This window comes from Chinchilla lanigera, unplaced genomic scaffold (assembly GCF_000276665.1).
Source record: "Chinchilla lanigera isolate Chin_1 unplaced genomic scaffold, ChiLan1.0 scaffold00076, whole genome shotgun sequence".
NCBI classification, from domain to species: domain Eukaryota; kingdom Metazoa; phylum Chordata; class Mammalia; order Rodentia; family Chinchillidae; genus Chinchilla; species Chinchilla lanigera.
In genome coordinates this window covers 4897309-4922536 of record NW_004955477.1, presented here as the reverse complement: position 1 = coordinate 4922536, position 25228 = coordinate 4897309, and the positions used below count along the sequence as shown (strand labels likewise).

Genomic DNA, 25228 nt, shown 5'->3' with positions numbered 1-25228 from the left:
TCTGAATCAAAATGGTGTTGCTGCCTGTGTCAACCCAAACCAATCAATCAAAAGATTGATCAGTAAATTAAATGAAAGCAGGAGAGGTTGTGATGGAAGTGCTCCTACCCATGACAGCAGTTAACTATCACAAGGGACTCTGCCAAAAGCACAAGAATGCAAAGATGTCACAGCAAGCTCATAGCAAAAGTACTTCTACAGGAACATCTGCACAGTAACTATCTGTTCAGCCTTGGACTGTTGCCCTTTTGTTACTATTCATTGTGGTCAATAATTATTGTTTAAAATATCTAATGTAATCCTCCTTATTTTGCCTTTAGAAACTTTCCCTGGCATCAACCTCTTTGAATATGCTCATCACTTAATATGGTACATGCACTTACTGCAAGGCTCTGCCACTTCCAAATAAATTATTCTTTCAAGAATCTTTTTGTACTCATTTTCTGTTTGGTTGGTTGGTTTGTTGACTGACACACCTGGGGACCACAAAAGGAAAGAAAGCAACACCAACCTTCAGAAACAACAACTCCTGGAAGAGGCCCTGCTGCATTCTCTATGGCCACAGCATGCCTTTTTCTGCCCTGGTCAGTCTTCTTTCCCATGGAGCCCCATTCTGTGCAGTGGCTCCCTGCTGAGTTCATCTGGGATATTTTGGAAGCATTCCATCCATAAGAAGTAAGGCAGACCTCCTCTAGAGACTCTTTTGGGTAAGTATTCCCATATAGAGTCTCTTTAGGCAGGAGCCATTTGTTCTTTGCAGGATGGTCTGAGGTGAAGGTCAGCTTTGCTTTCCTTGGGTAGTAATGTGTGGCAGAATTGCATTCAAACTGGTCAAGGTAAGCTGCCCCAGCAATTCCCAGGAATAGCTTTGCTAGGGGTTCCTGTGGCCATGTGGCTCTTGGTCAGCAGGGATCTTTTCTTATGCTTTGTCATACAACTGCGCTCGTAGCAATACATTATGGCCTTTTTCTAGTGAATTTACTTATAGCTCTGTGTAATTTAATATTTTTGTTTGATTTATGTGCCTAATTTAAGAATTTCTTATCAGGAGATAATTCTCAAAGTACAATTACAAGCTTCAGAAGTACAAATAAATACATTAGGTAATTATAAATGAAGCTTTTTTGTTCATGATTTTCTTTCCTTTTCCTATTTTGAATCTGTTAACTCTTTTGTATTTTCGTTTGCTTAGAAGTTCATTTCAGTCCATTCTAGCTAAAATGCAAACATCCAAGAGTTAACTATTAAACTCACTTGACACTGAAACCACAGGGCAGAAGGGGTACGACAAAAACTTTTTAAAATTCATGCTGCTATGGGAACTGCTATACCTAACAACTTTGGTTCACAGTATCAATAAAGACCACAAATGAAAAGCTTAAAAATTTACCCATATGAACAGGTGACCTTACCTTGTTCCATTTTATTATAATTTGGATTAAAGTCTTCATAAAGTGATAAATTTATATTACTATAGTACTGTCTCATCAATTTATTGATAAAATGAGTGTAACTTTTGTCTGAATTTCAAGGATAAGAAGGGTTACAATTGTCATCATTGGATGTTTAAGATCATAAAGGCCTAAGTTTGATCTAAGAAGGTGCATATAACACTATAATACAACGTCCATCGCTTCCTGTGTATCAAATAGAGTAGTTAACAGTTACAGCTTTTCTTAGAAAGAAATGGTGTAAAATAATGGTGACAATGCTTATGTCCTATCTCAGCTTCACAAGTAATCTAGGGAAAAAAATGCATTAGGTAATTATAAATGAGACAATTATTTCTAAGTATAAATTTCATTTCTCTTGTTTTTTTAAAATTCTCTATTTAAAAGACGACGTTTGGGTCTATTAATAAATATGTTTTCTTATCTGCTGATGAAAAACACAATTTAGGACCATTACCTTCATGGGTCTCCACTAAATATTAAAGTTATTAAGCATGAAAAAGTCTATTTAATGTACATAATTTTATATACAAATAAAATAAAAATTAAGATGTATTTTGATGAGAAAACTATGAAAAGACAAACACATTTTATTGAGAAAATAATTTTACCTGAATGTGAAGTTTCTTAATGAAATGTTTTCAAATATAAATTTAAGAAAGGAAAGAAGGCAGAAAAGAATCAGTGAGTTTTATGTATGAGGATATATTTATGGTAAGATAAAAAAATAACTTTTGGGGGCCAAAAATGGATCATATATGATAAAATAAAAATTTGCTCCTGAAGTAGAGTGGCAAGATTGTTCCAAAATCGCAGGGCAGGGGACAGGCAGAAAGGCAAGCAGGCAGAGAGAGAAGAGTGAAGAAAAAAGGCCAGCCGGTCCAAACTGAAGGTAGCAGAAAATTCAGAGAATCTTACAAGTCACTGAGTCTTATAAAAGGAAATCTGAGTGTGAATAAAGCAGCTATAATTTTAAGAACTTATTTATAAATTTTTCTGAAAAGTAAACATAAAAAACTCATATAACACTAGAATCTAATTCACTATGTTTAAACTAATAAGCATTTCTTAAAATGCAGAAATGCTCTTAATAAAATTTACAAAACAGGCCCAGGAAACAAAGATTTTTTGCTTTATCAAGATAATTTCTTGTACTTTTTTCACTGCCTTCATTCAGTTTTTGATCACTTAGGAAAAAAATAAATCTAAACAGTTCAAGATTTTTAAATTATTTGCCTTAAAGTATTTTGAGTGACTATAACTATTTAAATTTGACTTATTACTTTTGCTAAATAAATGACTTATTTTCCATAAATGTAATAAAGATTATGTAAAATTTGGTCAAATGACCTTACCGTAATGTTATCAGCCATCAGCTTTTTACCTTAAAAAGCTATAAACTATAAATAAATAAATTTTCATGTCAACTGTTAGTCTTTCATCAAAATTTAACCATGACTACTGTGTATTTTTGGTCAACCACAGTTTTGTTTTGTTTTTCACTTGTTTATTTGGGATATTTGTTTTTTATTTGTCTGTGGGTTTTCTTGGTTTTGATTTTTTGAAGTTGGGTGTCACTAACAGTGCAGCCTTACACTAATTCTGCATCTGGCCTACAACTTGCAATTCTCCCACCTCAGCCTCTCCAGTGCTGGGATTAGAGGTACTGTGCTACCATGGCTGGTTCATCCACAGTTTTGATTCTTCTTTAAGGCAATTACAGTCCAAGTCATAAAAATACAAGATTCTGAGCTCAGGATATAGCTCAGTGGTACAGTGCCTGCCTGATAAGCACAAGTTCTTGAGTTCAATTCCCAGTACCGTGTATATATTATTTATATATGTTTACACACACACACATATATATATATAATTCTAACAAGTACTCTTAAATATGATTTTTCTAATAAAAGTACGCTTAACTCATAACCAAACTGGTCCTTCTTTGATCACTCTTGGTAAAAATCAGAGTAACTGTAAAGAGAAAAAACTTAGGATTTTTTGGTTTAGAGTATTATAAACAGAATATATTTTGCTCTTGGTAATTTTATATTTTTCTTTTTAAACTTGGTAACTGTTGTGTGTCAAACTGTTCAAGTCATAACAAAATAACCTGGCCATGAACTTTGAGATAATACCCACTGCCTATAGAGGAGACAAAACTGAATTTAACAATAGACTACAGCTGGGTACGGTGGTACATGCCTGTAACCCCAGCGCACAGGTTAACACTAACCTGAACTACATGGTGAGAGCCTGTCTCACAAACAAAAGTATACTCCAGGTAAGCTTCACCTGGGACTCACTCTTTCTAAACTTTTGTTGCTCAAATGTGTCACGAACGGTTTTGACAATGACTCCCAGTCACCAACTACTTCCATCCCCAATGTGCTATCAGCACCACAACCAAAAAAAGTTCATCCAAACATCTACAGAAAATCAAACCCTAACTATAACATGGTTGATCAATGAGTTTTCAAAGAATAATCTTTATTAAATGGGGAGAATATGAAAAAATGTAAAAGCTGTCAGAATGAAGAAAATGCTGTTTGACAAAGGGGCCAAACATGTTCACTGGAAGAAGGAGAGCCTCTTTAACAAATGGTGCTGGAAAAGCTGGCTTTCCACATGCCGAAGACTAAAAACAGAACCATATCTTTCATCATGCACTAAAGTCAAAATGGATCAAAGATCTAAATATTAAAACAGGAACACTAAATTTACTGGAAAAGAAAGCAGATAAAAATCTTGAAGACATGGGGGTAGGCGAAGAGTTCATGAACAAAAACCAAACTGTCCAGAAATACTTCAAAGAATCAAGTGGGATCTCATTTTACTGAAAAGTTTTTGCACATCAAAAGAAATCACCAGTAGAATAAAAGAAAACCCACGAAATGAGAATAAATATGAGCCAACTGCCCCTCAGACAAAGGATTTCTATCTAGGACATATAAAGAATTTAAAAAAAATCAGCCCTCCCAAATTCAAAGACCCAATCCAAAAATGGGCATCTGAGATGAATATACACTTCTCTAATGAAGAAATACTAATGGCGAATACACACATGAAAAAATATTCAACACCATTAGCCATTCTAGAAATGCCAATTAAAACAACACTGAGATCCCATCTCACCCCAGAAAGAACAGCTATCAAGAAATCAACCAATAACAAATGCTGGAGAGGCTGTGGGGAGAAAGGAACCCTACTCCACTGTTGGTACGAGTGTAAATTGGTGAAACCACTGCGGAAATCAGTGTGCAGATTCCTCACAAAACCAGGATTGGAAGTCCCACTTAACCCAGCTATTCCCTTCTGTGTATTTTCCCAGAAGAATTAAAAACATCATACCACAGCAATATATGTGCACACATGTTTATAGCAGAACAATTTGCTATACCTAGATCTTGGTAACAACCCAGATGCCCATCCACTGAGGAATGGATAAAAAAGATGTGGTATTTTTATATAATGGAGTACTACTCAGCTATAAAAAAGATAAACTCGAGGTTTTTGTAGGTAAATGGATGCAACTAGAGACCATACTCATAAGTGAAGTAAATCAGACCCACATGTGTAAACAACATATTGTCGCCTTGGTGTAGGAACCTGAAAGAATAAGTAAAACTTAAAACACACAACAGATGATAGGAAAGGGAAAGAAATTGCTCAAAGGAAGGAATGACGGTGATGAGGGAAAGAAGAAAAAAGAAAGAAGGAAGGCGAAATATAAATATATATATGAACAGCTGTGATAAGTGTACTGCTGATGTCTGATGGTGTATTGAAAGGAATAGTTAATGCTTAACATTTTTTATGCTCTCACCAATTTCACATGCTTCTATCTGGTAATCTGAGCACTTGATTTGAAGGCAACAATATGCAATGGAATTACAATGGTGAATTCCTACCATCTTGTCTAGTATTATCTGTATTATCTCTAATGTTTTATCTAATAATTACTTTCTTATTCTCTTTAATGGTTTGAACAATCTTCCATTCTTACATCTGGTAATCTGAGCAATGTAGTAGAAGATAACAACATGTAATATAACAACCACTGTTAATTCATATTATTTTGTCTTGAAACTGTATCACTTTAAATGTTCTTGCTTTGGTTTGTTTATGTTTGTGATGCTGGTATGCTGCTATTGGTTTTTTTTTTTTCTCTCATTTACTACTCTCTTTAAAATAAGATTAAAAAAAAAAATGAAGAAAATGCCTCTTTTCTCAAGCCTATCATAAAAAATAAAGAGGGGAGGTTGTAGAATAGCGGCTCATACTCTTACCTGATAATAACTATCACAAAAGAGTGCCAGACCACAAACTTGCAAAGATATCACTGTAAAGTTGCACAAAAAGCACTCCTACAATGTATCTGCACAGCAACTGTCTGCTCAGCATTGGACTGATGTCATTTACATTATTAATCATCGGGGCCAGGATTACTGTTTCAAGTGTCCATCATAATTGTCCTCATTTTTGTCTTTGAACCCTTCCCTTGTACCAATCTCTTTACGTATGCCCAGAATTTACTAGGACATATATATTCCCACTGTCAACACTCTACTTTACTCTAATTAATTTCATAATTTCTTACAAAATCTCTCACTGGTTTTTTAGGAGCGCAACAGACACTAATTTTATTTAAGATATTCATGACAGCGGTGGCGGTAATAAGATGTATTTCTGTGTTTATTTGTTTGAATGTACATGTGTATCTTCATCACTGGATGATGGGAGATACAGAACTTTAGTAATGTATCTGATAAAATCTAGATATAAAACTTCTGGGGAGCGGGGGTTGGGGAGATAGCTCAGCAGCACAAGCACCTGCCTGGCAAGCGTGAGATCCTGAGTTCGATTCCCAGTACAAAAAAAAAACTTCTCGGGGAGTTATATTCTTTACTATAAAATACAGTGATATCTCTGTTGTCAAATGGTTCCAGTTTCAAACTTCCCCTACTCTAACAACAAAGGTTCAAAAAAAAAACCTGTTCAATGTACATAACTCTGCTGGCTAGTTCTACTGAAAATTCGACTTGAAAAAACCTGTACTGGCTGAGATTGAGTCCTGAGCTCATTTAGCCAAAGACACAAAGGGGTAAGCTTCAGCCTAAGCACTGCTCTCACCCAGACAACACACAGTGCTCACGTTAGCATGTTAGAACATTCATCATTGTGCAGTTTTTTTCCACTTTATTTGCAAAATTGTAAAGATGGTAGCCAGAGCTCAAAGAAAGTTAGTGATACCAGCAGTTAAGCTAAGAGAAAACTGTAATAACCATGATATGATAGAGTTAAACAAAGAAATCATTGCAAACTTTGTTAAAGTACTCAAAAAATGAACTTATAAGTGTTAATTTTGAGGGGCTGGGGATTTAGCTCAGTGGCACAGCACCGGCCTGGCAAGCACAAGGTCGTGAGTTTGATTCCCTGTACCAGAAAAAAGCCAAAAAAAAAAAGTGCTAATTTTGGGGCCCCAGAACCAATTATTTGGTTTTTCTTTATCTTTTACAGAAAAAAAAAAAAAGTTCAGTTCTCCAACTTATTGGTGTCTGAACACAAACTTGGAATGAATTGAGTTTGACAACCCAGGTATGACTGTATAGTCTATATGGGAGCCAAAATGGCAGCAGAGTTCCCAAGCATCACCTTCTTAGCAGACTTTCCTTAAGTCTCAGGATGGCCCTGGAAGGGAAGGTATCTGAAGAATAGACAATTCAGGACCCAGCCCTCCACTGAAAACCTGAAATACGGACAGTTGGGATTAATGGTTCAAGATAAAATTATGTTCTTCAAGTCCAAGGCACTGGGGAGAGTTGGCTTTCTTTTATAGATGACAGAAATGAGCTTCTGACCAGAGAGATTTGCAGGGAGGGGCTTTAGAAAGCCACCCACTTCTTGGTTGATAGTTTTTCTTCAGGAGAATATTCCCACCCATATGAGGTCTTAATATTTTTTCAACGTAAGTCTTAGCAACAAGTACACAATGCATTTTATAAAGGTAAGTCAAGGAATAAGATTAAGCTTAGCAGACAAATGCAACATCCAGAAGCCAAGAAAGCACCAAGCACTAAATCAGACATGAAGAGTTCTCAGCCCGGCCAGGAGTAATTGAATAAGGACTTTCCAAGCCAGAGAAACTACAAACATCACCATGTAAAGAACTGAAGAAAATGAGTGGAACAGTGAAATGTCTGGGCACAAATGGAAGAAAATTAATCTGAACCAATCAGTCTGGATATCACTCAACAGACTGCATATTTGCCTCAAATAAATGAGAAAGGTAGTGGAATTATGCTATGGTTTTAAACTTTCAATAAAGCCGCATGACATATACATAGTATTAATTCAATCTGCCAAATAAAAAGAAAAGGATTAGTCAAAATGGTGGGGAGATAATGAGAGAATATATAAGGTGTTCCACAGGATAAAGGAGTTGAAGAATCATTAGAATTTTTATTACTCTGAGCAGGGTTTCAAGCAACCTTGCCAAAGAAAGCCAAGTTCAGAATAAGACGAACCATTACTTCTGAATTTAAGGCAAACTTGAATTTTTTTTCTTTGCAATCATCTCAATGGACGCAAGTGATTGCCTCCCCAAGATAGACAATCACACATTATAAAGGCTACAATGTCTGCTGATTATACAGGAGCTTTGGTGTGCACCTAAATTATACACTACGAGCTGTTGCCTTCATTTTCAATGATCTATTGCCTACACTATATGTCAATTATGATTCCCTCGTAAAGCTAAGTTGCCCTGTCCTGCAATGGAATTGTTTTAATTAGGTGCAAGCTCCACTCCTTATGGTAACGACAGAATTCAGAGAGCCCCTATCTTCAGACAATGGATAATGTGACAGTTTAATAATTCGTGGGGTTCCACTCACCATGCTGTGTGAAGAGGTCACTGTGAACAATTTCTATCAAGCAGTAGAGCTTCTGAATGGTCAGCAAACCCACAGGCACATTTAGGATGAATTCAGTAAACATTTTGCTATTAGGAAAAGTGTGAGTAAAATAAATCAGACATACATAGCAAAATGATTCAATGCTATTCCAAGACAGAACTTAGACATAAGGTCATTAAGATACCACCACCAGCATAATTTAGTGACTTAGCTAGACCTTGTCTCAAAATTAAACATTGAAAAAAGCAAATGAAACAAAACCCAAACAAGCCCCAAAATATAGGAGCTGTACTATTATTCTGTTACCTCCCTTTTCTCAGAATGGTCAGGGCACTGCTCTATGCAGAAAGAGACAGAACACGGACCATCCCACAGCACTATTTGCACATACCACTAGGCTACATATGGCAAGTGTTTACCTGAGATGCACAATTACCTGAGCTCCTTGGGATCAAACACCAACTTCACATCATTGACGATAGTTGGCAAGTATTTCAAGGCTGCACCCTGCAAGCCAAAAAACATGAAGGCTGAGCCAAGTGCAGATTAGTGAGAAAAGAGCAAAAAAATCTGTAATCTACAAAAGTTCATAGTTTCTTACATAGTTGTGTTTCCCACATCATCATCATCATCATCAAGTAATATTAACAGAAACATTTTTATCATCTGCAGACCAAGTACTTACAATATATGCTAGGCCTTTGTGCAGTGTTAAGTCTCATAAAAAAAAGGAAGACCAATACCCTACCTGCAAGTAGCTTCTTGCATTAAATCCACTGCAGTGCTTACTACATTCAACAATTAAAAGCTTTGTTCTATTCCAAAAACATTTTCTGGTATATTTGCACATTTCCTAGTTATGCATCATTTTGTTCTTTAGTGATGTTATCTCCTATATTCAATTCTTGTCCTTCTACAAAACACACATCTTCAACAGAGTAATCCTAATGACAGATCCTATTTCCTGCCATGCTCTGTGCTAGGACCCCTGTAATATTTTAATTCTAACAGTACTCCTATGGTTAGTTAGCAGTGCTCAGTAAAGAATTTGAAAATAGGAACACAAATTATTGTGCCCTTGCTCACATAACTAGTACTGACTTAAGCCAGAATTAAATTCAACTTGGGGAAAACTAGAGACTTGTCCCTTTTGCTACATCCTGTTAAAGAAAGTTGTATCTATTACATAAATAACTGTCACTAATGTTTTCCAAAGCAAATGGGCAAAAACCCACTTTGAAAATATTACCCTGAACATATATGGTCAAAGAATTTGTAACAAAGCACAGTTCCTCAACATAATCATAACACAAATTTCATTCCATACCTCACACACTGTACAAAAAGTAACTTTATACACACCACAGGTTTTTTCAAATGAAAAATGTACAACTATGAAACTTTTAGGAAAAAATATTGTGAGCTTGAGTTAAGCAAAGACTTCTTAGCTATGGTACTAACTGCACAATCTATAAAACATCCAAAACAAAGCACTTGGACCCTTCAAAAGGTATCATTTAGATAATAAAAAAGAGCCACACATGGAGAGAGGAAAACCATTTCTCCTCCAAAGGAGGGTAAAAGATTTGAATAGAGAGTTCTCCAAGAAGACATACGGATGGCAAATCTGCACTCAAAAAGATGTTCAGTACCATTAGTCATCAGAGAAATACAAATTAAATCAACACTAATGGTGGTTGGATACCACTAACGTCTACTAGAATTGCTTCAAACAAACAAACAAACAAAAAAATTATACCATTGTGCTATTTGCATATGCTGCTGGTCTGAGTGCAAAAACAGTGGAGCAAGTTTAGAAAAGTACCTGGCAGTTCCTTGCCATGAGACAGGAATGATCCAGAAGACCTACAAATTGCACTCCTGGGTGTTTGTTTATTCAAATGAAATGAAAACTTATGTTCATAAAAACCCTGTATATAAAAAGTTTCCAGGAGCTTTATTTGTATTCAATAAAAACTAGAAACAACACAAATGTCCCTCAAGAGGTGAATACATGCAATGAAACAATATTCAGTACCATAAAGGGAGGAACCAATGGGCTGGGGATATAGCTCAGTGGCACAAGCACCTGCCAGCAAGCCCAAAGCGCAAGGTCCTGAGTTCGATTCCCAGTATCCCCCCCAAAAAGAAGAACAAACCACTGTTATACATGGGGTGAACCTCACATGCACTAAGCAGATAAAACAAGACAAACTTGACAGACCACACACTATATGATTCCACTTTATAACATTTTGCAAGGAACAAAACCTATCAGCAGTTGCCAGAGGGCAGGGGTGGGGTCATCGATGGAGGAATATTAGGGCTGATGCAACTTTTCCACAAACTGACTACACTACACCTTTGTGGAAACCAGCAGAGCTGAACAGTAAGAAAGAATGCATTTTCATGAGTGTGAATCAGGCCTCGATCTTTTTAATGATCAAAAGTATATTGCTTGAAAAATATGTCCACAACCATTCAATATTCAAAATGACTGCAACAGCGCTAAAATGGGTTTTGACTCTAGTATGTAAGAATTAAGTACCCCAATTCGAGTCAGTTCAGATGAGTTCAAGTTTCCTAACCTATAAAATGTGAATATCCCATACATCAGACATGCTTCTAGGTGCTCCACTATACTGAAATAGTAAATGCTCAAGATGACTTTTGAGGGAGGCCCATGATCAGCCCCACTCAGAGATGACAACTTGGAGGCACAACACAGTACAGTCATTTGCTCAGATTCTCACTGCTAGGATTTGAGGTGGTCTACCTCCATGATTGGTTCCATGAAAGCACCACATCTGGCCTTCCACAAAGCTCAACATTTGGCAGTCCAGATGACAAAACACAGGAAAGTAACCTCAACATAGAAACCTTCCCTACAGAATTATGGGTATGACAGTTGTTCTTTACAGGTGTTAACCCTATCCTTCAACATCAACTAGATCAAGGGTTTATCAGTTATCTACCGGAAGACGCAACTGAAAAGAGAATTAAACAGAAATAATTTCATTCTGGTTCCAAATATTCTGCTTCAACTACTTCAGAGCTGATTCGCAAAAACCAGAAAATATTTATCATGACATTTAATAACAAGCACTTGCACAGGCTGATTGCCCGGTCTCTCCAAGTGTCATGTTCAGTTTGTGGATGTCCAGAGGTTAAGGTACAAATTGGCTTCATGTATTTTATACGGTATCCAATAAAGCATCATCTGCCTGCAGCAACTTCATAAATACCATTTCACAAGGTTGAAGCAGACAGCAACAAGTAAGACAAGCCTCTACGGCCCACTTTCACCAGTCTCCTTAGGACGCCTGACACTGCATTAACCAGAACAGGCAGAGTGCCAGGCAGGGCCAGGGCTCCCAAAGGCTTCCCCTGCTGGGGTCTTCCCAGGCCTCCCACACCTAGCATGCCAAAAACTCCCACAGAGTTTTCTTTTGAACTTGATGAAGTGTTCATCTGTCATGCTGAGGATGGATGGGTCCAATTCTAAATGCACTTGAGCTTGGGGCAATCATGCATGTGCGCTGACCCAATGACCCAACCAGCAGCCATACCTGAGTCTCACACACACTCAGGCATGTGAAAAGCAGTAAGGCTTCCACCACTGAGCATTAACTAAAGGCCAGAAATCCACAGAAAGACACGAGAAACAAAATTAGAGATAATCTCAGCTGGTGGTAAAGCTATTTCTACTTAGATTAAAAGACAGGCAGGTTGCTGGGTGTCTTAAAATTGGGCTCATTTCTAAATATCTAGGCAATCAGCGAACTCATGGCATTCAGCAATCATAACTCTTAGGGAGAAAAGTGAGGTCAAAACTGAATCGAATGAACAAGAAACACACTGAAACCAAAGTTTTAAATGGAAAAAAGGAAACTCATGAAAGGAGTATGAAAGGGCATAAAATGCTAAAACTTTTTAATTGCTGAAACAGTTCAGGTTAAAGAAATTAAATAAATTTTACACTCTAAGCAAATTTAATTGTCATGCATCTCATGAGAATGCCAACTTAATACAAACTGTAAAACACAACAAAAAATGCACTTTCCATGTAGCATCTGTTTAATGTTATACGTGTCTCTCTGGCTAAAAATATTACTACTGATGATGATTAATAGACACTATTTTAGGGTAAAGTTCAGGCTACATTATTCAGTATAATTATTTTAATTAAATCCATTACCATATCTTTATATAAGATTGGAAGAGCTATCGGTGATACAAAATAAGTTTTTCTTGAATAATGTATGAAGCAATTATTAATTTACATATTTCTAGAGAAAATGCATATTAAAATTGTTCCATTTGAAGGTTTTAAGCTAAAATATATGTGGTCCACAAATTCTCTGTTCAGATTCAAGTGTTCCATCTTTCAAAGATTTAACGCAGAGGCAAAGCCCTCAGAAGAACCAGATAATCTTCACAAGGAAAAGTAAGTACTGTCAGAAGACCCCGGAGGAGGGGTCCTGATGAGACAGGACATGTGGCCAGATATGATAAAAATAATGCGCACAACAGTTTGAGGGATTCTAGAATGCACTACTATAGTGCACAGGTTGTAGAAATCCAGAACAGAAAGGAAGATGACAATTGCTTCCGTTCCTTATATCCTATTAAATGAAGACTTCCTACATCTTAAATGTCTCAAAGCTAAAACTAATCTCTCCCCTTTGTCATCAAGCTTCCTTGAAACAGATTCTGGTGTTTAGTGCTGCTCTGCTCTCCTGCCAATCCACAGCAGTTCATTCAGTCCCAACTGTCAACTGAGTTGCTACGGGATACTGATCCTACAGGTATCCATCATTAAGTCCAAACTGAAAAATTAATGATGAAAGTATAAACTGGCTAAGATTGCTCAAATGAACCCAGCTGAAAGATCCATTCATAAATGCCTATTGTCTGGACTACCTGAGAGAGTACCAACACCAGGGAGAGGATTTCCTGGGTTTCACAGGGAAGAATGTGGTCTTCACCGATGCCTTCAGCATCTCAGGATCCTGTCCACTAAACAGTCTACAGACACACACACACACACACACACACACACACACACACACACACACCCCTACTAGCTTCCTGGCCAGTGTGGCTGAGTCACAGATAGGTCCCCATACCATGGCCCTTGGGTCAGCCTGGCAAGCTCTGGGCAATGAAAGGGTTGTTCCACTTTGGCCATGATGACCACTTTCTCTGTTGTTGTTTTTTTTTTTTCCGGTACTGGGAATCAAACTCACAACCTCACACTTGCCAGGCAGCCGCTGTGCCGCTGAGCTAAATCCCCAGCCCCGACCACTTTCTCTGTGTCCAAGCTAAGTAAACTCCTCTTCTCCTGTCACATTCCTTCTCTAACCATTAAGAACTACTGGTGGATTGGGGTTCATCTGCTTGTCCCCAGTGCTGGGCAATGGGGAGACAAGAACAGAATGTGGTCAAGGATGGAACAAACAGTAACAACATAAAAGGGCCAGGATAGAAGCCACTACATCAGGGAGTAAGGACAGAGAGACAGTGGCCCAGTAGAGGGCAGAAACCTTGCAGATTAAAGGCTGAGGACTAGGAACCAAGAAACAAAAAGTAGACGCAAGAAAAAGGAGCAAATGACCAATCACAACACCAAGAGGAATAATTCACTCATCTCTGGAGCCACTGCATTCTTCTTAGCCTCCCAGAATTCAAGTATCAGGAATTAAGGGAGGCTAACTGCTATATTACAGAATTCTAGCAAAAACAAATTTGAATTAAATTACTGAATTTTTCTTTTTCCTTTTAACATTTTATGCCAGCTAAATCATGTACCTAAGAGCTCAGGGAGAAGGGAGTGATCCTGTGAAAAGGCCTCCAAGGCTTCCCAATTGGTGAAAATTGGTTACCTGTCTAGACAGCTTACAGGAGACAGAGCACGACTTCTAAATAATGGAGATTTTCAAAAAGACACTTGAAATTCAGAAGCCAGCAGACAGGAAAATGGTCCAATTCCACAGCATCTGAAGGGCCTGAACCATAGCAAAGCAGTTTTGAAAACAGCAAGTACAGAATGCAACCCACTGCACTTGTGTTTTACTCGTGCTCTGGATAATGTAACAAAATGGAGCCTTTCAGGAACAGAAATGAGAGAAAGAAGGGACACATGCAGGACGAAAAAGGAAAAATGATTCCATAAGAAGTGAAGGCCACTTCACATAAGAAGTGAAGGCTACTAAATCAAGGTACACCCGACCAACCTTCTTGACCATAATGACCACTTTCCTGCAGCCATAGTCCTAGCCCTCAGCAAGGACAGACAGGGGGTACAGACACCTCCAACAGGCAGGAGTGCTGCACTGGGTAAAGTGAGGCCCAACACTCTGCATCAGCACCTACATAAGCATGGCCCCAGCCCATCTGCACATTGCAGCCCTATACAGCTCATGCCCAAACCCAAATATATTTAAGTCTTAATCCCATGTGCTATGGTTTGAATGACCCTTCAAAAGTTCTTGTTGAAATATTTCAATCACCATTGTGACAGCCTTAAGAGAAATATCATTAAGGATCCATTAGGCTACCAGGGCTCTACTTTCATAGGTAGGACTGGTATCATGATAAAAGGGCCAGCTTTCACCCTCTCTCAGCTTTCCTCTGCCAAGTGAGAACACACACAGGAAGAAAGCATTCACCAGATTCTGGCACCTTCTTCAGGTTGCCAAGCTGCAACTACCAGCTAATACATGTCTGTTCATTATAAATCACCCCGTCTCAGCTGTTCTGTTACAACAGCACAAAATGAACAAAAACCCCCTGGTACCTGTGACCATGGACTTAATTTTAAATAGAATATTTGCAGATAAATTAAATGAGGCTGAGAATGTACCCAAACTTCAATGCTGAGTATTTTTGATCAGAGGAGGGATAGGGAGACTTGAGGCCAAAGATATACAAAGGCAGAAAGCCATGAACAGCTGGAGCAGAGACTACAGCAAGGTAGCTACAAACCAAGGAATGGCAAGGCTTACCAGCAAAATCAGAGGTTGGACAGACAATGACAGATTCTCCCGTAAGTTTTTAGAGAGAGCATGGCCCTGTAGATACCTTGTCCTTAGACTTTGGACCCTCAAATGAGAGAAGAAACTCCTATTATTTTAAGCAGGCCAGGTTATGTTCATTTATAACAGCAACCCCAGGAAACTAACACTGCCCTATCCCAGGGGCAAAAGGCATCTCACAGCAAGGCTTCGCCCACAACCTACAGAAAAAGACTACATATGGTTTCTATTTTTATTTTGTTTCTGACTTAAATATTTCCAAACTATAATAACAATGATTTTCTACAAAGCTGAGAGGATGGTGAAATATAAAAATCACTGTAAAACATTCTCAGCACTGTTGCTCTTGAAGCCTATCCACATCTCACTGTGGAAAACTAATCAAAGTCCATGCAGACACATGACCCACGCACCACGTGTCAGGCCAACGGCTGGCACACAGAGATGCGGAGGCCCTGGGGGTAGGGGGTTTGTCTTCTTAAGGGATGACAGAGCTAGGACAATGACTGCATTTCCAAGATCAAATCCTAACATCTCCATCCTCATTCAGCACCTCCTCGTAGTACCCAGCTCTCCAAAAATGTTGCTGCTGTGGTCACTCCTATATGTACATTATGTCCTAGCCAGCCTTGTCCAGAAGAACTTCTCCACCGAAGGAGCCATTCTACAGCTGTTCTGTCCAATACAATAGTCACACACATACCTACTAAGCTCCTGAAACACAGCTAGGGGAGCTGAGGAATAGAAATGTAGACTTTATTTAATCTGAATGGATTTAAATTTAAATGAAGCACTCCTAGTCTAGAGGACACACCATGATAGCATAGCAGAATCCTTCCCTCTGCTCACTTTGTCCCTGATCCTCAGGTTCACTGGTACCAAAAGCTCTCGGTTTCTTTGAAAGCATGCACCTTGTGAGCATTAACTGGAACATGACAGGGAAAGGGTCTAGTACACAGTCATAGCTCAATAATTTCCGTGGGAACAAAGCCTGTGTCTCGATGGCCTACCTGAGACTCTTCCATGTCACGAGTTCTAAGATTTAGGAGATTCTGAATTCATACTGATTGTGAGCTCTTTCATTAGGCATGCTGCATTCTGATACCCTGAATTCCTGGAACAGGCATGCATCTATATAGTTTCTAGAATCTCAGGGGTGATTTGCTGTCCTGTGACTGTCACCGTTAGCATTCTTCTAGATGAGTTTCTCTCCTGGTCAGGGACAAAGTCAGCTTGAGTCATGGGTCCCTGGGTCTTGTCTTCTCATAATAACCTTACCTGTTTGAAAACGTGAAAGACAGCCCTGTGCTCAACCTACAGAGAAAGGCACTGTATTGCTCAGCTACCCATCACTCCAAGGAAGAGTTTTCTGTCTCTTACTTGTTAAGAGAAAACACTTATTATTTAGCTCTTTTGATCCATTTTGATTTTAGCTTAGTGCATGGTGATAGACATGGATCTAGTTTTAGTTTTCAGCATGTAGAAAGCCAGTTTCTCCAGCACTGTTTATTAAAGAGGCTATCCTTCCAATGAATGTGCTGGGTTCCTTTGTCAAAGATCAGGTGGTTGAGTGTGTTTGCAGTTGTTTCTGTATTTCTAGCCTGTTTCATTGATTCTCAGGTCTGGTTTTTTTTTTTTTTTTGCCGGTACCATGCTGTTTTTATCACAGTAACTCTGTAGTATAATTTCAAGTCAAGGATTGTGATACCCCCGCCTCGCCTTTGTTACCCTGAGATGCTTTTTCTATTGTAGGTCTCTTTTGGTTCCAAATGAATTTTAGAATTGTTTTCTCTAGTTCTGTGGGTATGCTAATGGTACTGCATTAAATCTGTATAGCAATTTTGAGAGTAAGGCCATTTTCACTACATTGGTTCTTCCCATCCATGAACAAGGAATATCTTTCCATTTTCTGATATCTCTTTGATCACCTTTTCCAGACTACTGTAATTTTCAATGTATAGATCTTTTATCTCCTTTATTTGATTGATTCATAAGTATTTCATTGTTTTAGATGCTACTGTGAAGGGTGTAGTTTCCCTAATTTCTCTCCCAGTGAGTTTATTATTTGTGTACAGGAATGCTACTGATTTTTGACCATTGACTTTGTATCCAACTACTTTACTGAATCTGTTTATTATATCTAGAAGTCTTTTGATATAGTTTGAGTAAAGGAGGAAGAAACTGTTCAAAAGGAAAAGGGAAACAGGGATGGAGTGGGGAAAGTAAGGAAAAGAAAAAATGAGAAAAGAAAGATAAAATGAAAATTGAGCTTTTTAAATGGTAAGGGGAAGGAGTTTTGAAAAAATGGGATAGGAAATGGGCGCAGGGGGGTGGGGGGGATCAAGATATATCACTGACGTATACTAATTCCCTATAATGAATGTGTTAATCATACATACCTAAATTGTACCAAAAAGCTTACATTTAAAAAAAATATTTAAAAAGTAAACATCTATTTAGCTCATAGTTCTGGAGGTTTCACACTGAGAATGTGCAGATACATTGCTTTCAGCTGCCAGAAGGGGTGTCAGACGGCAAGAGCAATGGCAGGAATGGACAATGTGGTGAACCAAGCTGCTCACCTCATAGCCAAGAAGCAGAAAGAAAGACGAGTCCAGGGTCTGCAACCCCTTCCAAGACACACTCCAAAGCAGTTAAGTAAGCATCTCCCACTAGTGCCTACCTCTCAGAAGTTCCACTACCTTCCACAAGGGTCACCCAAGGCCAAGCCTTTAGTGGGCTTTTGAGGACATTCAACATGCAAACTACAGCAAATATAATAAAAACAACAACAAAAATAGATGGAAAAGTTACACACTAGTTCTGTGAGGTATGCTAATGATATTGCATTAAATCTGTATAGCAATTTTGGGAATATGGCCATTTTCACTATGTTGATTCTTCCTATCCATGAACAGGAATATCTTTCCATTTTCCTCATAACTCATAGGAGGAACTTGGGATCCCAAGACCCATATATAATGTCCTTACTTAGCAAATCAAACAGGTTACCATATGACCCACCAGGTCACCTCCTAGGTACATACTCCAAAGAATTAAAAACGTGTTAAAACAAAACTCTGGATAGGAACATAATCAGCAGATATATTCACAAAAACCAAGGTTAAAGCAACTCAAATATCTATCAAGGGATAAATGGATAAATAAGCCATAGTCTCTTCATACCATGGAATACTATTTAGCCACAAAAAGGAATGGAGAATTGGTATATACTATGCCACAGACTACTCTTGAAAACATGGTAACGCAAAGAATCCAGACCAAAAAAAGGCCATGCCTCTTGTACTATTCAAATGAAATACACAGAAGAGTCTGACCCACCGAGACAGGAAGCAGATCAGAGGTTACAGGGTGCAGGGTAGTCTTGGGGACAGGGTCTCCTTTCATGGAGAAAGAAATGCCACAAAATGACATAATGATGACGTCTATATACACTGTTAATGTACTCAATGCTACAAAATTGTTCACACTGAGATGGCTACAATAATGAAGTTCATGTTACATGTATTATGACCTGGTGGGTCATATGGTAACCTGTTTGATTTGCTAAGTAAAAACAAATTAGAGGGGAAATAAGAACATCCTGTTCCCAGCTCTTCACTTCCTGTCTGAGTCAGTGTCTGAGTATCTGTCCCACAGCTGCAGCTTGTGGTCAACCCACGCAATGGTCTCCAGCAGTGATGGATGCACCTGGGAAACATCAGGATGCTTCAGACTATCATTAAATAATGTCATTGAGATCAGTCATCATAACAATGAATTCTGATGCCACTGCCTAATACAATGGAATGGCTGAATCTCCTAAGCAAACCATTGTCAATGCCACCACTCTAATTAGTCAAGAATCAATTAGGCCTACCCAGATAGGGATCCAAGGAAAGGAGAAAGGAGAGTCATCCCCATTTTCCAAATTACCCATCACCATCCAAAGACACCTTGCTCACCTTCCATCCAAGAAAAAGCTTATATTTTTCTCTGGGTGTTTTTGACAATCCTATAATTTGTGTTTTCAACAAATATTTTGCATCCAGGGAAATAAAACACAAACATCCAAATTAATAACTTTTTAAAAACTGTACTCTGGGGTGTAGGGCAAGGAATTTTATATAGTGCCAAAACAGAAGGGTTTAGAGTAAGGCAATGAAAAATATTTCCACAGGTCAGTTTTTCTCTCTCACAAAGGAAAGGCTGCTCAGGAACACTGGTCATCACCAAGGACAAGTATCAGCTCTGGACACTGGTGCTCCTGGAGACTTCTGGGTTGACCAGACACCTTCATCACAGGCCCTACTGGGACCTGGAAAGGCAGAGGCCTGGGTGGATTCTGGACCCAGGGAGCACCTACACTCCTGGCTGTGGGAAACTGGCTCTTACCATCTTGTATATAGAGTTCAGACTCCTCAGTGTCTGCTGCCCCAGAAAGAAATAAAAGTAACTGTGGAAGTGGAGACTGAGGCCAGGGAGACCAGAGAAATGGAAACAAGCAAAGTGGGGACAGAGAAGGGAAAGAAAAAAGGCAGCGGGAAATGCTCTGGTTACCTGGCCAAGGAGGATGGCTGTGGTCCTAAGACAACACAGCGGTTCCTAGGGGGCCAAGGGCGAGGAACTACTGAGGGAAGAGCCACACGTAAGGGCTCAAAGAACACTGAGAACAGATGCAAGAAGAGAAGCCCACAAGGGGACTGATACAGACTGACCAGAGGTGAGAGAAGAAAACACAGGCAGAACTGAATCACAAGAGGAGCTGAGGGATACTGAGGGCCTAGCGGCAGCCAGAGTACAAAGTAAGGAGGAGGACAGAGGAAGCAGGTGGTCTGGAGCCCCACCTCAGCAACACCCTGAGTTTGGTTTAGTTTTTATTACTCTGCTCTGGCTGCTGTAATAAAGCACCACCTTCTGAGTGGCTTATACAGCAGTCACTGACTGTTTCCTGGTTCTGGGGGCTAGAGGCTGAGATCAGGGTGTCTGATGGACTGGATTCTCCAGAGGCCTCTCCTTAGCATACAGACAGCCATCTTCACTTGGGGTCTTCCCTCTAGCCTGTGCTATATACTACCCTCCTCTTCTTATAAAGTCATTAAATCACACATGGATGACCCACACTGATGACATCATCAAAGGCAGCCTGAAATGAGGAGAGTTCAAAATCCACCAGGGAGTATGTTCACTTCAAATGTACCTTCTCCACTGGATATGGTGGCATACTCCTCTAATCCCAGCACTCAGGCAGCTGAACAGGAGGATCACCATGAGGTCAAAACCAGCCTGGGCTATATGTGAGTTCAAATCCAGCCTGAACTACACAATAAGTACCTGTCTCAGGAAAAAACTAACACACAAAGAACCTTCTCTGCACGCAAAGCACAGCCCTGGCTGTGCTGGCTGCCTCTCCACCTGTTGCTCAGATATATATAGAGACTGTCACCTTCCTGAGCAAGGGAGGTGGATGCAGTTCCTCCCCACCTCTCTCTAGTATCCTACTTCCTACACATGGAGACATGCACCTAAGGGTATCTATAGCCTCCTTGTGAAGCCAATTTCTGGAGTCAGCCTGGCTCCGCAATAGCACCGAGGTGTTCTATTCATGTAAGCGTTGCTGTGGAGGTAACCTGTAGGTGTAACGATCATCTACAGTCAGTTGACTTGCTGCAAGTAGATTCCCCTGGATGCAAGGTGAGCCTAATGCAGTCCACTAGAGGAAAAAACAGAAGTCAAGGTTCCTAAAGAAGAGGTCAGCAGTACTAGCTCCTCCACCAGAGCTCCCAGCCCGCTCTTCTGAACGGCTACATACAGATTTTGGACAGACCCAGCCAGGCAACACTAATGCCTAAACCAATTCCTTGCAATAAATAAATACAGACCCCACTAGTTCTGATACAGGAGATCGAGGCATGGCAAAGCGGCTGGGGAAGTAGATATGAGATGTTAATTATAAGATCCAAAACATACGGGCAGAACAGTTCCCGAAGTCTTGAAATAGACTTCTTGTGAGAACCTGAGGAAGTTTTCAGTAAGATGGCCTAGACCTGTCAGCCTGAAGCATGCAATCCCAGCACTGCCTCTCAGGACCCATATGTAGAAGCTCTCATGGGATTCCTTAAGTTTGGGACAGTATAAAAGGACACAAACACTAAGGAGAGCTTACTACTGTGGCTATTCCTCACGATAGCCCATCCTGCTTCCTCCAGGGTGTTCTTTTATCTCTTTTTTTTTCTTCTTTTACTCAGCCCAAGATTGTTCTGCAGAGGCAGTTTTTCTCTCACTCATCATTTTTACTTTTTCAAATAAACACTTACCACTGCTTTTTGCTCATTTTGTTCAATTATTTGTTTAAAGCAAGAGGAACCTGGAATCTAACTCCAGAAAGAGAAGTAAACAACCAAAATCCAGTAACTGGATTACTGGTGAGTCACTTTTAGAAGGAGCTACCTGATAACATTTTGGGATCCCAAGCCAGGAGAATCAAAAGCCAGGAGATTCTGATATTGCATCGCCACACCTCTGCGCTTTTCTATCACAGCCCTGCATGAGCTGACCTAAACACTCAGCATAGAGCCACATACACCTGGAAGGAAAGGGCTGCATCCATCTCTTTGGGGTCCTCCCCACTGTCTGTACCTCTAGTGGGACACTCAGCAAAGTACTGGAGAACAGAATGGATCAGGTGTTCTGTAACTACAGGCTTAATTAATAAAATTTAGGCAAAACTTCTAAGACAGTATATGTTCACTCATCCATCCACATGTTTTCACTCATCCATTTTATCAACCTGAATGTACTTGGTTAACTGAAAACATTAGTTTACATTCCATAAAAGGATTTTTCAACAAAGGTGCTGACCCTCTGGGGAAAGAACTTTCCTAATACAGGGGTTGTTTCCTTTTCCTTTGTAATAGAAGTTTTGGTATCTGGAAGATGTGCAATCACAAACTGTTCTGTAATCAAAGGATTCTAAGTGTCTTTCAGGCTGGGTGCCTCGGAAGTGTGATACACTTAAATGTGAGAATCACAGTACAGTCAACATGAATGAATGTAAATGGACTTTCACCTAGAACACGGCTTCAAGTTCATTTTTCTGCGTAACACTAGAAGAAATAAAACATACCTTTCATGTTCCCTTTCCCACATACACTTCAAACAAGTTATCTGGAAAGCACCATAATCGTTGTCATTTTCAGACACAGGAACAGAAATGACAGATTAATTTCAACCAAAACAAGAGTACATAGAAACCAAAACGAACTTGAAAAAACATCTCTTGGGGTTCTACTGTGCACATAACCACCAGTTAGTTTAACAGTGTTTAATAGCTTCTGATGAGTATATTTAACACAGACAAGAGACCACGTTCTTGTTTCTAATATGGCAAAAAATGGTGCTCTGCTCTAGAAGAAAGTGCCCACTTACAGAACTGACTGAAGGAAAGAGAAAATGTCATTGGAAACGAGGGTAAACAGAGCACTAGTAAGTGCAAAGGACAAAGCCTCAACATCCAACTTACAAAAGACTTGGTATTTGATGATTTCACAATGAGCCTGAAAATATGATAATAAAAAACAGGGGCCACTGGACAGCAGCTAACTGGTCATCAAGTTAAATAAAATTTAGAGCAAATTTTACAATTACAACTGCCTACCATCAGAGGAGAAAACCCGTTAGTTTTCAGTTTGCATATGCAAAAAATGACTTACAGCAATGCTGACAAAACTTTGAAATTAAATACAAAAGTGATGGCAAGAAGATAATTACATTTATTGGAAAACAAAATGACAGGACCACCAGAGAAAATTAAATAATTCAGCTCTAGGTCTTGGAAGGGTTAGAATGTGACAACAGGAAATAAAATAAAGCCATGAAGAAAAATCTCAGGATGCGGTTCTCCATTTATTTCCAAGATTTGCATTTGTACCCAAAATACATGTATCTATTTAATGATCAATTAATATTAAAATTATTGTCATTCAACTTTACACAGATGGCTGTCTAAATAAGGCCAATTCCTGCCTATGTAATATTACTTGCATTTTCTCAGAATAGCTTTGCAAAGGTTTGGCTGCAACCCCAAACCCAACAGGACACTTGAACAAGAGGTGCTGGGGGGTGATGTTGGGAATGAGGTCCGTGCTAATCTCCCTTGGGTTCTTCCACACTCAAGAAGACCCCCAGCTCCACTATAGGGTGTTACGGTTTAGATCTAGAATGCTCCCCAATAGCCTCATGTGCCAGAGGTGTTACTTCTGGAAAGTAAAAGGATCACAGGGTTAATGCAGTTAATCAGTGGGTTAATGCAGTAACATGTGCAAAGCTGAGTGTAATGTGAGGGGGTAGAGTCTACACAGAAGAGGCAGGTCACTGTGGGCATAACCTGGAAGGAGGTATCTGTCTCTCTCCCTGCCTCCTCCCTTTGCTCTCTGCTTCCTGGCCACCACGACATGAGCAGCTGTCCTCCACTAAGCCCTTCTGATACCAGTATCTGTCCTGGAGCCAGGTGGTTATGGACTGAGACTTCTAAAAACCATGATCCTAATAAAGTTCTCCTTTAAATGAAGGGTGTCAGGTATTGTGTCTCACCAATGAAAGTAACTATGACTCAGGGTAATCTCTGATCAGTTTCTGGAAGGGTGAGCACTTCGGATTTCTCAGAGATTCCTCCAAACCATGGTGGATCCTAAGAGGTCCACAGACTCATCCCCTAGTCAACATTCCCTTCCTCGATAGGTTCACAAGGCAGCCCTCCTCACCCATGAGCACCACAGTGTGAGTCCAACCTGAGTTGTTCTGACTCAGTCAATTCATGTCCAATGTCCTAACACACTGCCCAAACAAGTCGATGCCCTATCACAGACCTTGGTACCCACTAGAGAGGCTGCAGCTTCCTATGCTGCTATTAAAATTACAAGCCCAATTCCTGAAAATTCCCCTCACTCTGACAGGTATAGTTGGAATCTACTATACACATGTCATGAATGAAGGTCCATGTTTAAGGAAATGTTCACTGAGGCATTTAAATACAGTTGTAGAGTGGTTCCGTAGCCAACTATAAACATCTCCCATCATATCCACTCCCACCTACTCAGCTGAATGGAAATGCTTTTTGTCCCTGTAAGTGAGGTGAGGCTGAAGGTAATGAGGATTTCACATTATAGTGAGAGATTTTTATACTTTTTATATATACCTCAAATATACATACTGTTATGGATACAGATAAGAGGTTAAATACTCAGAATAAATTACTAATTTAACAGTGCATTCCTATCTTGTTAGTACTTAAAGTATATAAATATTAACTTAGAAATACTTTTGAACATGCTCCCATCTTGTGAAACTATTTTGTCTTAACTTTTCACACACCTCTGATAATAGCATGTACTATTATCAGACACCCACTGGTCATCAATTACGTCAATTTAAAGTGCCATCTTTTATGCATCATGGAAACTTCTCCCAAGTCATAAATATTCACTTATAGATTAACAGTGGTTGATTTTTTAAAACAAATTTTATCTGTTCGGCACATATTCAGAATCTTTCATGATTTCTACACAAACAGCCAATTGTTCTATTTTTAAAGTGACCTTTAAAAGGCTTATTTAAAATGACACCCAACAACTGTATTCATGCCACCAGGAAAATGCCAAATATATGTTACATTTCCTTGCTTCTTTTTAAATCATTTGTCCAGGTAACTTCTTTTTTTTTTTTTTTTATTTTAAGGATAAAAGGAGGGAAACATTAACAGACATACAACATTTTACAACATATCACAAGCACAATACAGACAATACAGAGTTCCAAACAAAGT

The 25228-nt window shown here is 39.2% G+C and overlaps 1 protein-coding gene across 3 annotated transcripts in view; it reads right to left on the bottom strand.

Annotated features, from left to right (window-relative positions):
• Positions 1-25228, bottom strand: part of Dock1 (dedicator of cytokinesis 1) — a 518033-nt gene that overhangs the window by 321276 nt on the left and 171529 nt on the right. For all 3 annotated transcript variants that reach the window (XM_005402009.2, XM_005402010.2, XM_013503070.1), the window contains exons 24-25: positions 8805-8875; positions 8348-8454 (exon numbers count right to left, since the gene is read on the bottom strand). In XM_005402009.2, the coding sequence (XP_005402066.1) occupies positions 8348-8454; positions 8805-8875 (178 nt within the window). The remainder of the gene's footprint in view (positions 1-8347; positions 8455-8804; positions 8876-25228) is intronic.